Source organism: Oryzias latipes, chromosome 8, assembly GCF_002234675.1.
Source record: "Oryzias latipes chromosome 8, ASM223467v1".
NCBI lineage: Eukaryota > Metazoa > Chordata > Actinopteri > Beloniformes > Adrianichthyidae > Oryzias > Oryzias latipes.
Genome location: NC_019866.2, coordinates 14,023,713 through 14,040,015, shown reverse-complemented (window position 1 = coordinate 14,040,015; position 16,303 = coordinate 14,023,713). Strand labels below are relative to the sequence as shown.

Below are 16,303 nucleotides of genomic sequence, written 5' to 3'. Positions count from 1 at the left end.
TGATGAGCGATATCAAAGCTATCCAGCAGTACAATTTTAGGCCGGATGCTAGATTGGACGAGGAAAATGAAGACATACATGGATCTATTTGTCTGCAAGTGGATGCATCAGAACTGAGACTTTGGCCCGGCCATGTCAGCTGCTGCGTCACAACTGAGAACTTTTTTAAACAGCACTTTTTAATCTGCCTCTGATTCCCCACGATTTAAATCAAGAAATTCAATTTAAAAAACACAAAAACTTGTGCAGAAAATATGGTGGTCTGTCATTGTCTTTTCCCCCTACTTACTAATGTTAACGTGACTTCAGAAAGTATATATATGTTAGCACTTCTGGACAGCAACTAACTATTTTGGTCGATAATTTGTGCTTTATACTTATTTTATCATTAAACAAAGCTTACAGGAGATCAAATTTTTTTACCACAGTTTTGCTCAATATTTGAAATATGTGCTTCCTGGAGGAATGATAAATAGCTCATAGCCTTTTAATTTAGGTTTAATTTCAGCAGTAAAAACAATTATCAGTTTATTGTATTGTTAAAAGAGCATCTTAGCCATATGGTCTTAGATCTAAATAATCAAAAATAAGCCAGTGCTAACTAAAACCACAATCATTTTTCTTTAACCAGACACCTTGTCTAAGTTAACACGTTTGTTTGCAAATTGACATTTGAATTTCTGTGTGGCTCCCTAAACAGGATGAGGTCATTAAGAAAATAAGAATTGATGTTTTTGGGACAAAAAAAATAAAAGAAATTCAAAGGCAGCAGATTACTTGAGGACTTAATGAATGCCAACTAAATCACCTAGATGCAGTTGCTTCGTTAAATTGCCTTCCTTTTTCTCCTTCCTCATGTGAAAAACTTCAGAGTAACTTCTCTTTTTTTTATAAATACACACGTTAAAGGCTCTGAATGTGAGGAAAACTGTTCAAAAACTAGTAGCACCATCCATTATGCTAAAGCAACAGACAGATCAGTCAATGGACTATTGTCTTATTTTTCTCCTATTTTATTTATTTGATCTTTGATTGATATTTTATTGATCTGTAACATCTTTTAACTTTAAACTGCTGTATCTAACATCAACAGCAGCAAATATTTGTTTTTAAAGTAATGTCACCTTCTTGATCAAAGACGTAGGTAGCGGTACAGACATCGTGGAAGGAGAACGTCTCTGATGCATGCTGCTCCTTGTGGAGTTTTTAATATTCATGTGTTATTTCAATGATTATTCAGCAGCATCTGTGCTGCTTGCATGCTTCCATGACATACTGTTGGGAAGACATAGTGTCATGCCTCTCTATGGATATGTGGGGTCTCGTGGGTATAGAGGCAAATAGAGTCTGGGAAGTTTTGCAGAAATGTAATTGTTGATGTAAGGCTCTAAGAATATATGAGGAAGACGATGTAACGTGGAAAATTTCAATCAGTAAGACAGTTAAGGACTACAATAGCCATAAAATCCTTATATTGGGTCAGGTCATTTGGCTCAGGTCAAAATTGACCGGGTCAATTATGACCCGAACACAATAAGGGTTACAGCATGTAGGAGAAACTCTAACTGAAAATCAAACCGTCATTGTTTTTTGCAAATCTGTGTGAACACATAAATAGGATGGAGAATAAACAGAAGACATGAAGTTGAAATTTGACCTTTTGTTGAAATACATTTTTCTTTCACTTCTCCATTTTGTTCCCAGATTTGGATCATTGCTGTTCCAGCATATAGGTCAAATATAGCTGCAAGTTACAATGCTATATACTGTAGGAGCTATTTGTGTTTTTTTGTTTTGCTGATATGCAAAAACAGCTTTTTGGTGTGGTTCACCTTCAAATGACATAGCGTAAAATGTCAAATTGCTGCAAAACCGTTCTTTTAAGGAACAGCAGAAGTGGGGAAAAAAAGAAATGATGAGAGAGAAATGCCTGATGGAGAAGTTAAAGATTTACGTTACAAGTGCATTTGTGTTAAGGATGTGGTTTGTCCTTCTAAGACAGGTGTTGCAACATGTCCCATATTCCTAATTATATAGTCAAATCCCCAGTCGGCCACACATGCAGACGTACTGTGAGTTGCAGTTTCCCTCATGTGAACCCTCTGGGTTTCAGTATGTGGAACAGCAAATGAGATCATGTCTCATGCGTAGAGGATAAACTTCAGTCGAGATAGCAGCATACTGAATAGCAAGGGAGTATACCAAAACAGGGTTTTCTAGGCTAAAAAAAGGCTCTGTTTGTCCCACTAGAGAGTAGTGAAACAGATTGAAAAGCTGAACATGTTGTCTGTCAGGTATACATCTTATGAACGGTTGTTGGTCAAAAAATAATAATAATTCAAAGTTTGTCAGTGACAACTCCTCTTTGAAGGATTTTGTTGATCTTTGCAAATCAAAGTAGAAGTATGCAATAGGTTTTGTCATTTTTATCATGCAGTTTTTTCCTGTAAGTAACAAGATATAAATAGCTGGTAATAGCAAGCTTTTAAGTGTAAAAATAGGTATAACGTTGGACATTTAGTGACTTTCCTAAAATGCTACAAATGCCCTTTTAGCATACCCGATATAGCTACCCGATACTAGTGTATGTACCAATAGTTGGAAGAGGCCATTGTGCGAAATCAACTGGTTTAACTTTCAGCAGCACTTTTGTACGTATATTCCAGAAACGGACAAAAAAACGTATGAAGCAACCTGCAAACGTGAGAGTTTTGAAGACAGAAACCTTAAATGCACTTATTTGCGTGTTTACATGGACTTTTCATTGGAAGTGGTTGCTCAAACGTGCATTTTCAAGCCAGATGTGAACGTAGCATTAAGCTATGTAACAACGCACTATGTACGGTTTAATGAATGCGCAGTCAGCCAGTGATGTTCACACACTGGACAAGCAGGTAGCAGCAGGAAGGGTCTTTCTCTTCTTTTGTTTTTTACTGTTTACTAGTACTTGTACAATTGTTGAAAAGCCAAAGGTGCAATTCTTGTGAATCTTGCTTCAGGCTTTTTCTTTCACAGCTCTATTCTGATATATGATGGTCTTGATGTCATGTTATTCCAGCCAGACACAAACCTCCATTTATGTATTTCTCCTTTGTGATCATGTTTCCAACAGTTAGCAGTTTGGTGTTTTGAAAAGCCCGTGTCCCTGATTGGTCAAAGTTCAGTGTTTTTGCTATTTAGCAGTCAAAACTGGTTAAACTTCCAGTGCGCAATATATGAATACCTGGGCCCCGCGACCGGACATAAAAACTTGCAACACGAGAACTAAAGAGTTCTAGACCCGAAAGCCAAAAACGAGGATTTACATGCATACACTTTTCATTGGAAGTGGCCACTCAAACACAAGTAGACACAGCTGGTGTGAATGTACCTTCAGACTAATCTGAAAATAACTAATGTACAGAGTTTGTGCTACCTTTAAACGATGCCCTAAATTACACTTGAAAACAAAATAACTTTTTTAACATACAAGAGAATAGAGATGCAAAGACTAAAAAATTGGTGTAAACAAAAATATATATTTTTGTGCCACAGTGATATTTTACATTTTCCAGAATCACAATTATTAGGTACAGAGTTGTTTTTTTCTGGACAGTTTTTATACCTACGACCTCCTTAAGAGCTCAAACATGAAAAAGCTGACTGTATTAATCAGTTTTAACATACATGTTACTTACTTTGCTCTGAAACTATACATTTTCACAACTAATTGTGTTACATGTTATTTGCCTCGATGCTCTACGTGGACGTGTTTGTGTCCTAATGTGTTATTTTATACAAGAATCCTCTATTATGGGTATCAGCAGTAGTTGGTAGACTGAAAGATGAGATGGACCAATTTTTTTTTCTTGTACCTCTGGGGATCATGAACTAGAATTAACTATAATGAGTTCTTCTTTTTGATTTGGTCTGAAATTGCAGTACAATAATGGCATTTTCCTTCAGAGCCGAGATGTAATTCTTTTTCAGTTTTGATCAAATGTGGACATACAGTACAGTCAGTGATCTTTGCATAGAAAAAATACAATTAAAAATATACAGTTCCATAGCGGGTATGTAATATATTTCAGTGTGCAAGTGTACTCATACATTTCTCTTTGAACATGAGTCGGTTATGATGTGCACATTTGTGCAGTGTCCATGTAAATACCAGTGTGTTTTTCCTAGCTGCAGTGCAAGCAAGGGGGACACTATCCCTCACGATAAGAGGCATTTAATCCTGACCATATGTAAATGCTTGGCTTGAGTTTTGGCAAAATTATGACATTGGAGACTGACTGTAGAGACCAAAGTACTGTTAGCATTTTGATGATTATTGCAGCATTTTGGGTCTAAAAAAAGCACAAAGGACTTAGTGGCAAATACAAATGTCCAAGCCAAAGCTTAAAAACTCCACCGTTGAATAATGTATTTTGTAATCCATTGCGGTAAAATTTCAGTAAGAAAAACAATGTAGCTGACCTATGATGGACTTTTAAGATAATACAATCTTGAATTGGAGCTTCTATCAACAAGCTCCATACACTTCTAGTGAAGATTATTTTCAACGTTCTGCATAAAGTCACCTTTATACGTGTTTTACTGTTGACATTTCTTTCCCTCTGCTTTTGTTTTTCAGGCCATTTCTGAAGGCTGCTCCATTCCAGTTGCAATCAGAGAGAGCATGAAGACAAATTCCAAGTCCACTCGCCTTCCAGTTTGAACAAAGATGAAATAGCATGGGTCCTCTCCTAATCACCATAATGCAGATATTGGCATTGTGAAGCTTTTATCCCCTTCTCCAGGCCCAACCCAACCAATCCCCACTTAAGTTTATTTTTTTCTTGCATCTATTCTTGTCTCCCTTTCTCCCCAAATACACATTAACTTTCCCCATATGCCCCTCACATATTTTCCCTGATTAAGGCTTTCCTCTTCTGTGTTTCTTTTCACTGACATCATGCAAAGTGCTTCTCCCATCCCCGCCTTCCTCCTTCTTATTCTTCCCTCCCTCTTATTGTTGTCCAATTTCCCCAACATGGTCAGAGGGGACTGCTGGCTCATTGAAGGGGACAAAGGCTATGTTTGGCTTGCTATATGCAGTCAGAACCAGCCGCCCTATGAGACTATACCCCAACACATCAACAACACGGTGCATGACCTGAGACTGAACGAGAACAAGCTGAAAGCTGTGCTTTTTAGCTCCATGTATCGCTTCACCAATTTGACAGACCTCAACCTCACCAAGAATGAAATCAGTTATATAGAGGATGGCGCCTTTGCGGGACAAGCAAATCTTCAGGTGATAAAAATTGGATCTTTAAGCTTTAAGCTTTACAGATAGGATGAGGATTATAAAAAGAAAATAGTTAAATTGGTAAAAAATAAATATTTATAAAAATAACCAAATGATGTTAATTTATTTTGCTATGCTTGTAAGTATCTAAATGCTATTTCTGTTTTTCATCAGGTCCTTCAGTTGGGCTACAACAAGTTGACCAACCTAACTGAGGGTATGATGAGAGGACTTGGGCGCCTTCAGTGTCTTTTCCTGCAGCACAACCTCATTGAGGTGATTGCCACCAATGCATTCTGGGAGTGCCCCAGCCTCAGCAGCATTGACTTGTCATCCAACAAACTTGCACGAATTGACCCCTCCACATTCACAGTTCTTAATCGACTAATGGTGTGTGAACTAGCAGCAAATCCATTTCACTGCGGTTGTGATCTCTACAGCTTCCTCACCTGGTTGGAGTTCTTTAACAACGTGTCACACACCTACGACCGCCTCCAGTGTGAGACACCGCGGGAAATGTTTGGCTACCCCTTACTCAGTCCCGTCGCGGCTGGCCATGCCATTCGGAATGCCAAAAACATACTGTACCATCACTGCCGAGACGGTGTGATGATTGCAGGCATGACGTCGCTACCCCCGGATCTGGAGGGCCCATCTGGGATTGGGTCAGACATGTTTGGTGGTGTGGGGCCCTACCACCAACCCACCACTTCCTCGTCATCAGCAGAAAACAACCTCAGCCCCAAAATCATACTCGAGCATGTCACGTTGTCATCAGCGTCTCTTGTTGTGAAGATTCCACGACCTTACAGTAAAATGTACATTCTGACGCAGTACAACCAAACGTTCGTTTCTGATGTGATGAATCTGAAGAACACAAAGGAGAGGATAACTCTCAACAAGCTAAAGCCTCACAACAATTACACCTTTTGTGTAGCATCCATCAGCAAATCTCAGCGGTATAACCACACCTGCCTCAATTTCACCACCAAAGGGCAAAGCCAGGATGTTCTCCCCTCCACCACTACTCACTACATCATGACCATTGTTGGCTGCCTTTTTGGGATGCTAATTGTTTTAGGAATTGTCTACTATTGTCTTCGTAAGAAGCGAATGCATGATGAAAAGAAGAAGTCCATCTGCGTTAAGAAAACTATTTTAGAAATGCGTTATGGCCCAGAGGTTGCGGCCGCCGTGGCAAATGATCCATCAGCCGTCCACAAGCTTCAGGAGCAATCCAGAGAACATCATCAGTATCAGCACCACCACGGCGGAAAACTGTCAACGTCCTCAAGCTCAGGAATGCTCCACTCGGCCAACACCACCTCCTCCAGGCTTTCATCAATCCCTCAAGTAGAAAAGATGGCGACCGCCTTCTCTGAAGCCCTGGCCACAAGCAAAGGAAACTACATGGATGTGAGAAGTGCAGGAGCTGGACGTGAGAGAATGGGAGATGGTGGACATGTTGGCATGAGAGGTGAGGATTTGAGAGATGAGGATGGGACTGACCCTGGAGAAGACTCTGATGATGACGGGCGTGGATCTGCCTCAGAGATCTCTACGATTGCGATGGAGGTGGACAAGGTGAACCAGATCATCAACAACTGCATCGATGCTCTGAAACTGGATGCAGCAGTTGCATCTTCAGGTGCTTCTGCTAATCACACAGGTTCCACCAGCCCCACTTCCCCCCCACCTACCAGCACATCTCTCACTCCCAGCCTGATTCCTTTGTCACCAGGAGTGACAGAGACATGTCAGGTCATTGCTGCAAACAAAATTCCTCCTCCTCCCCCACTCCCTGCCTTGAACACCCCGCTTTCTGAGCGACCAGGGATAAGCGGCGGTGGTTTTGTTGTTAGTCCCCCTTACAGGCACCCACCGCCAGCCAATGCTGCTCGTCCAGTTCAAAGGCAAATGAGTGCAGACGCAGCAGTGGTTATTGCAAATGCTGTCAAGAAGCAGAGCAGCACCACTTCTTGTGGCTCCACGGGTCGGGAAAGAGAACGTGGAACATCAAGAGTCTACAGCCTGGACGTTCCAGAACCAAGAAGTCCAGATGGTTGTAGTCAACAGCAGCAGCAGTACCCAGAACGGGCCAGTCCCGTGGGCTGCAGGGAACCCCTGGACAGGCTGCCCTTAGTGGGGACTGGGAGCTGTGGTGGAGGGGGTGGTGGTTGCGACAGTGGTGGTGTTGGTGCTCAGCATCAGGACAGCCAGAAGTCACACCACTACCATCAACAACAACAACAACAACTGCAGCAGCAGCAACAGCAGCAGCTGGAAGTGCAGCAGGACTACCACTGCTCGGAGCACCGCCACTCTGTCCCAGCTCTCTACTACCAAGGGTCCCACCAGGGCTCCCCAGCTCAGAGAGTTTCGTTCCTCAAACCCCTGACGCGTTCCCGCAGAGACGCAGCTTCCTATTCCCAGCTTTCGCCTGCTCGGCACCACTCCAGTTACTCTGGATACTCCTCTAGCCCGGAGTACTCCTCAGAGAGCTCGCTGAGGATCTGGGAGCGTTTTCGTCCATACCGGAAAGGCCCAAGAGAAGAGGCATGTTACGTGACAGCTGGAAACGCTCTTCGAAAAAAGGTGCAGTTCGCCAAAGGTGAGGACCTGCATGACATCCTTGACTATTGGAAGGGTGTATCTGCTCAGCAGAAGCTGTGACTGAGGACAAAAAGATGAGAATGGTTACAAAAGTTTGGGTACTTCCTTTTCTGATCAGCCTGTGGGCAACAGAGAGTACTTGAACACTGCAGGAAGAGAAAATGTTGGACAAAAATATGGCCTTTTATTTTCTTTCTTTCTTTTTGTGATTTTTTTTTTTTTTGGCATGCTAGGTATATAGGATATTGTGCTAAAAGATAGTACTGTGAAACTGTGCCTGGGATCAGAGAGTCATAACAATGTTTTTATTTCACACTTTATGGCAGCAGTTCTTTTGGAAATACTTCAGAACAAAGCCCAACTTTTACCCTGCAAAAAATGCGTAGGCATGTTCACATTTTTTTCTGCAATTATAATGTACTTAAATGTAAAAACATTGTATGATGGGCCTATAGGTGGATTGCCGAATGGATGATGGATACAGAAGTTCTAGATCATGGCCATGGGGTGGCTGTGGTGCAGAGGTAAAATGGTTGACCTCGGATACGAAGGTTCCAGGTTTGGTTCCTGTCTTCCCAGCCCTTGTTTTAAGTGTCCTTGGGCAAAACCCCACATAGCTCCTGGTGGTGCCACAGTGCGTGAAGTTGTGTGTACATGAGTGAAAGGGACTGGGCCTTCATTTACGCATATTAAAACTAGTATCTAACTTAGATTAAATTTTATCAAGTTTGAGGCATACATTAATGTAAATCTTTGCAGAAACTTTAAGTGAAAGCTTTTAAATATAGGATAACTGAGTCATTTTTCCATCGATGGGAGCATTTTAGCAGACAATGCAGTGAATGGTGTGGATAACGAGATGTTCTGTATTTCATAAGAGTACTGATCATGCTTAATCATTAAATTCATAAGAGACCACGCCCCAAACTGTCCAGTTAAAACAGCTACTGTGAGCCTCACTAGTTTCCAACACCCATAGGATATTTTGAGTTGTTTGTAGGGTAGAATTGTCTTTTAGGACCCACATTATTACCCTGTCACTTTACAGACTACCCCATAATTAGGAAATAGGAACAGAGTAGTTATAAAAGAAAAATAATCTAGATTTTCTGTATCTATTCCGGTATCCTTTAGTTTTTCCACCTCTTGGTCATATGTCCATACAGATGAAGGACGTACAGGGTAAAATGTGGCCTTTGTTCTCAAGAGTAACCCTTCTTTTTGTTCTTGTTAGCGTTTGTGGGTTTCATATTCTCTACAGGGAACAAATGCCAACAGTGTAATTAAGTACTCTTTCAAGTGATCCTACTGACCCGTTTAATTAGTGCCATGCTTCATCACAAGCTTTAAGGTTGTTTGATCCAAGATCTTTACTGTTGTATAACCTGCTTACATTTGTATGTATAAAAAATGGGTTAGGATGTGTCACGGTAAAACAAATAATAGTGAATAATTTAAGCATTTGGCAAATACAGTATGTGAGAATTTAGGACAGAAGAATGTGGATAATCCAAACAAAAAATGAGAAAACAGAGTTTTACAGGTTGTGGAGGATAAAATAAATCATGGAGGAGGTTAGGGTTGATGAGTAATATGATTTAAATCAGATTAAATTGTTTTACTTTGTGGAAAAATGTATAAAAAGGCCACTTTAACGGCTGTCCTGAATGGCATGTTCCTTTCTTCCAATTCATTTGTGGGAGAGAAAAAAAGTACAGAGCAATCAAATAACCCCTTTAGCTCACAGTTAATGTTTTTAACTTGATAATGTTGCTGCAGAGCTGATTTTATCTTATCTCTAAATGTAAAGAATATTAACTTTTGATGAAGTTTGTTGAGGGGTTTTTATCAATAAGAATTGCAGAAGCTAAACTACTACTGGCAGTTACATTTACTTTATCTAGCTTAAAATCTTGTAGTTCATAAATATTGAGCTCTTTCACTCATCTGTTTCATAGTTATTTATATTGATTTTAAAGAATATGTTGAAAAATGACTACATCCTAACTCTACAGATAAAATCTACAAGAAAAACCTTGCATTTGTGTCTCAGACAGTGGAATCATTTCACGCCACTGCTTCTCATAAATTGTCATCCTGCCTGTTTTATATATATTTATTCAACTCTTTGCAAAGGGTCACAGGTCTTAATAATGTTTTCATCCAACTTTTTTTTTGCACGAAATTATTTCTCAGCTCAACCATAGGGTGATACATGTTACACCCCCCCCCCCCTGCTGCAGAGGTTGCACATCATTTTCATCCTGTACTATTAAACAAAATAGGGCACAGTGGGAGGGGACTCTTCTGATTACTGCCAGTGTGTCTGTTATGTAATGGAAATGAATGCCGTCGTTGTCTAAAACTGAGAACTTAATTAACCAACGTGTGACAGGCATGTCCGCTTGCACTTTATGCCTCATGATTATGTTTGTGGTACACAATGGTCGTTGTAAGCGGGTGTTGGCATGCCTTGTCAGAATATATTCTGTATGCCCTTAAACTGACTTAAAATTATACTCGTCCATCTCTGATTGTCTGAGTACTGGAATACTAATGGCATGTACAAATGTACATATGTCAAACATGTTCATTATTTTAGTGTTTTTGTTTTTAATGCAGATTACAATTGTGAGGTCGAAGGTTACCTACTTGTCTTTAATGATAGTTAACTGTAGACAAATCTGCCATCATCAGAAATATACTGCCCTTAAAATGTGAACTAGTGTCCTTTGCTGTACATTTTTGTCCGTTTCATTTCAGAAACCCTTTTCCCAATACCTTCCCTGCTCCCAGGGGTCCCATAAAACAAGAGTGTGGTATGAGCAGGTCGTTAAGTCAAATTTGCTGTGTAAGCATTCATGCAAGCTGGTTTGCCAACAACATTTACCAAATTTACTTTTCTCTTTGACACAGAGTCATTGTAAAGGTTCTTTTTATTTATTTATTTTTTTAAGGTTTTTGTGTGCTATTGAATATTCTGGATGAATGCATTTTTGAGGAGAAAATATGCAAAACAATGTTAAAGTCCATTCTAATAGATGCATCATTTACTTTGCATTTGTTTTAAAAAACACATTTGTCCCTTTTGTTTTGATTCTAGTTAAATCTATGAGTGGGGACGATAATGCTTAGAGGTTACGTCTCTTGGATTCAGTGTTCAGTTGTCGCATCCACATTCAGTTAAAGTCATTGCTGGAACATCTACTGTGTCTGAACATTTTTCTTTGGTGCTTTTTATCCTAAATATAGGAAGTATGACTCCTTTTTTTTTATAAATGAATGAAATCCACCATAACCAAAGCAAATATTGTATATTGCTGTTATGCTTACATAGCATTTTAATCCCTGGGATGAAAACATGTTACACTCAACTTCCCACTCTCTTGACTGCCACAGCCCGTTTACAGAAAGGACACTGAACGGAAGAAGTGGAAAAGCAAACATTCAGGAATAAAAGAATGGTCATTATTTTAGCAACCATTCACATCCATTAAGTTAAAGTATAAAAAAATCTGTTTGTTTATAAACCCTATTGACTTTTAATGTCATAAATTTTCTATTTTTATTTACATGTATGATGTATTTTCAGGAAATAAACTTTCAGGTGATAAAGGTGCAATTGCTCTTCTGCTCAGATTTCATTCCTTTCAATTGAAAGCAATGCTTGGAATAATGTAGATTGAGGCAAAACGAATTATATTTCATATAATTTTTAGTAATATAGATAAAATATAAAGCAATGCAAAACAAAGAGTGAAGGGAGCTAAATTCAATCATCACCTGTTTTCTGTTAACAGCAGGAAACTAATTGGTTCTCAGCTTTTTTTGTGTGCACATAATAGTATATCTTTGTTTTTCAAATCAGCTCCTCTATAAACTGTCATTGGAATATGACACACAAAACAATCAGTTAAGTAAATCCTCGAAGCATTAGCAATAAGATTATGTAAACATAGCCCACAAAACAAACTTTAAAAAAAAGAAAGGAGGAAAAAAAATTGTCTTCATTTTCAGCAGGCTGTTTCCCAGCATCCCTGGAGGGGGGCTTGGTTGAAGATGGATGGTCCTTTGCACAGCACCATCCCTATTGTTTGTCTGAGACACAGGAAAGCAAGATCTGAGAAAGCCGACCACTGTGCAATTAATGTTTAATCCCTCTATAAAAAAAAAATAATAAAAAAACTAGCTTCTTTATGTGGCTTCACTGCAAAGAAAACAATCCCCAGACATGCTTCCATTTCTAGTCCGCTGATGCTTATTGTTGCCCTTTAACGACAACATGCAGGTTGTGTTATTCACCAAGTAGACGATTTGAATTATTTTTTTCTAAGGAATGCATTAGGTAGCGATGTGGGGATTTGTGGGGCTGCTAAGCTGCAGGCGTGAGGCATCTGTGGGCCCTTGTCTGCATTGGTGGATTGAGGGCCCAGATCTGGATAGGCTCCTCTTTACTGTCATTCTTTGCTAGTCTCTCGTGAAGACTGTGAGAATAGCTCTAAACTGACGTTTTTTCTTTCGTTGCTCTCTCAAGGGATTGTTGCAACATTTTTTTTTTGACAACATATCTTTCCAGCCTTTAGGCAGATTTTGCTTTTAAAGAAAAAGGACTGACGTATTATGTAAAAAAATAGGCAAAGCTTTAAAAAGACAAATCAGTCTTTTTAAAGCTTTGCCTATTTTTAGCTTTAACTGATCAGCTAAAGCTTTAAGAAGTGTAGTTTGAGTTGACAGCAGCAGAATAAATCTATGTTCACACCAGCCTCTGCAATGTGGACACTTCCGGTGAAAAGTCAATTTAAACGCATGTCGAGCTTCTGCATTCAAAACTCCTGCTCCCGCACAGCTGCGCAAGTTTCTACAACCATTTTTTGGGCTCTACGTGCAGCCATTCAGTTAAACCAATAGGAGACTCTGATTCGGTAGTGACGCACGGATGGTATCTTTTTTCGTTCATGGAAGTGCCAACCATTTGAAAATCCATCATGGGGGAGAAATTACTAACTGTTGGAATTAAATTACACAAAATCTTTTTCGGAATAGAGCTGTGAAAGAAAAGGCCGGGAGTGAGATAAAACGGATTAGCACCGCTATGACATTTCGCACCAAGCCTCTTCCAACTATAGGTGGCGGACATGCACTAGTATACAAAAAAAAAGAAGAAGAAGAAGCCCCTCCCATCTCTTCCAGTGTGAACACTATAAGCTAAATGTGAGTCACATGCCTGGTGTAAATGTAGCACAACAGATATTACTACTACCACTGTTGGTGCTTTTTTCTTTCCCATTTTAATGATTTTAGAGCTTATATGGTACAATAAAATCAGACATGGTGTGTGCTTATTGGATATTCTAGCAAATTTGAAAAAATGAAATTGCAACCTTTATCCAAAATCTAACCATTAAGGATGAAACTGAAAACAAAAAGAAAAAATCTAAATTTACACAAAAACGAAGTCATTATGGGGATAAATTTCTGGGTTAGATGCCTTGACTAGTTATGATTTCTGAGCAGAAGAGCATTGAATCATTGTTTGATTGAGCCAAGTTGAGAAGGGGTTTGCCACCTGGTTGAATCCAGTTTCCAAAGACGGGACAACGGACTTCAATCTGTGAAATATCTGTGAATTTTGTAAATTAAATGAGAGGGGAAAAAGTACTATTAAGACTAAAAATGCTTCAATGGATGTTTTATACTTGATATATCTGTGTACTTCTCTATTTTTAGTTGGTTGTTTGTCTCTTTGTTTGTTTTTGGTTGGGTGGGGGTGTTAACTGGGAATGGAGGGTCTGACTTTTTAGTACTTTCAGTCATATACCATATGTTATACAGGTTTAAGAACAGAGAAAGCTAAAATTAGTGTACAGTAAAAAAAAAAAAAAAAGAGGCGTTGTTATATTTGCATGACTCCCTGTATTTTTTGAAAGATGAAAATATGTTGTTGTGTAAAATGAGTGGACATTCATTGAAAACTAAAATACCAGGGGCTGAATTTGCAGTCTCTTCAAGTAAATTCCATTTGAACATCAAGGTTTTTGCTCTTTCTTTCTCTCTGTACTCTGATGACGCTTACTTTCTTGCCAGCTGTGTGTTGTTGTTTTTTTCTTTCTCTGCTTTTCTGTCACATCCTGATACTGCAGTTTTGCGCTGCTCTTCTCGCCGCAGCCGGCGGTAAAATGTGGTGCAAAAAAAGGGGCCGAATGTTTGAAGCTGGTGGTGGCTTACATCTCCTTTCATACAAGTTTACATAGATTATATTACGTGACAGATGCAAGAAGCTGCTATCATGGCTCAAGGCGGCCCCAAACCACAGCTTGTGCAGTCACTTCCGTTTGATTAAAATCACATAATGACATCTAAGGAGAAGCGGGCTTAGACTCAGCTGCCAATCTCGACTTGCGAAATTCTAATCTATCAATCAGTTTGAGGTCTGCTGCAAATGAATGCAGCAAAAGCTGCAATCCTCTCAGTTTCCAGCCACTTGCTGTTAGCTAAGTGAGCGATTGTCATTCATCCTCCTCTTGTCTAACAACCTGCTGGCTTTTTACCCTCGACTAAATTCACCTCATTTGCTGCCCCTTCTAAACGAGTCTTTTTATCATGTCTTTCAATCCACTCTTGTCACATTAAATCGTACTGAGCTGGAAACGCCAGTGTTGTCGAAATTATGTCATATAAGGGCACATTAAGAGAGACAAAAGTCAGAGATACGTTCGACAACAGCTCCGTTAGTGTATTAACAAAACTCTCAACCTTGTTATTAACACGTAAAAAACACAGTCCGACACCGCTAAACGTTAGCCGTGATTTTGACAAAGCTTCGTGTACTTCTCAAATTCGCGTCAACATCAGTAAGAACAACCAGAAATAATCCACATTGTAGGCTATAGGCCCTTCGAATTGTTGTTTTTGGAAAAAAATTAAGGCGTGTAAGTGCGCCTCATGCGGAGAATATGGTAAAAGGAAAGTCAAATATAGAGAGAATTAAAAATGAACATTGACCCAATAGAGGCGACCAAATTTATTCAAGACAACTGAAAAATTAAACCAGGTTCACAACATATTTATCCCCTTTTTGACTGACGCATGACTTTTTGCATTTGCGGGTTCATAAAACAAGCCTCAAGACAAAGTCGTGATTAATTTGGCTGTGATAATTCTCTGACTTCCCAAATAAGTTATTTGTGGTTCAGGCTTTTTCCAAAGCTGAAGGATGTCTCCTTTGTCACTTACAAAGAAAAAATAAAATGTATTAACCTCTGAGCAAGGTCAGTTCATCATGCTGTCAACATAGCTGTGCTATAAAAAACAACTAGTCTTTAAATTTCTCTTTAAAAATTGCCCTTTCATCAGATAAAGCAAACATAACATATCTAGCTCTGCAGACTAATCTTTAATTTAGAGGTTTTGGGTCTCCAGGGGTAAAGAACGTTGTAAAAGTCCCATAGCATCAGATCTACATGCCTTTGAGGGTTTGAGGCCTGTCAGTTAAGTCACTGGTAATATTTTCTGCCCTCTTAAGTAAGTGGTTGGGACATCATTGCTATTCTTAAAGCTAAGTCTAATTCTTTGTTAGTTTTAGAGCTTGATGATGGGTTTTCAAACCAGAGAGCTTGGCAGAATGGTTGCACTTTTTTTTAAAGTGGCACCAAGAAGGGGGACGTACTGAAGTAATACGATTACTGGCTGATTTAATCATATGCTAATTTTGTCTTAGCTTGGCAGCAACAAAATAATTCATCATTTATGTTGATCTCATACAATGCAGAAACATCATGTGACAAGTTTGTATCTGTGAAAACAGCTGGAACGATCACTGCTGCGTGAAATCCAATGTGCTGCAGTTGTGTTTTCTTCAGATGGAAATGGACTTGGCCCTCTGGTTTCATCACGGTCACACGTGAGTCCAAAAGTTGAAAAACAAAAAAAGAGGTTCGGATGGGTGCAGACAAATCCTGGCTCCCTGCTTTTCTCTCTCAGCCGGTTGCTTTTGCTGACATGTTTCAGTTTGGGTTTTCTGTACAAAAGATCAATTTATATATTTGCAATACATTTTTTAATAAACATCACAAAAATGACCTGCTTGAGATGTCTGTATTCACTGTCTTTGATGATAAACAGTAAAACTGAATTCAAAAAAAGGTGAGAAGACATTATCTGTGCAGGCTGATCCACAGCTCAGGACATGCAGGTAAAGAGTCCTGAGAAATACATCACATCCCTTCCCCTTTAGACAAACACAAGTCAATGAAAGGGGAAAAACAAAGGATGATGACAACCGTCTTCCAGGATTGACCAGAATTCCCTGCAGCTGTGAGATTTGCTGATACGATTCTTGGATGCTTTGAAAAACAAAATTATTTATTATGAGTATAAAAAGGATTTTTGAAAAGCAAGAACAACTAAATCATAGAT

The 16,303-nt window shown here is 39.3% G+C and overlaps 1 protein-coding gene across 1 annotated transcript in view; it reads left to right on the top strand.

The window, feature by feature from the left end:
* Positions 1-15,956, top strand: part of elfn2 (extracellular leucine rich repeat and fibronectin type III domain containing 2) — a 74,139-nt gene extending 58,183 nt beyond the window's left edge. Inside the window, exons 3-4 of the mRNA XM_023957625.1 lie at positions 4,619-5,281; positions 5,450-15,956. Coding sequence (XP_023813393.1) covers positions 4,940-5,281; positions 5,450-7,948 — 2,841 coding nt within the window. The 5' untranslated portion in view covers positions 4,619-4,939 and the 3' untranslated portion in view covers positions 7,949-15,956. The remainder of the gene's footprint in view (positions 1-4,618; positions 5,282-5,449) is intronic.
* The last annotated feature ends 347 nt before the right edge of the window (positions 15,957-16,303 follow it).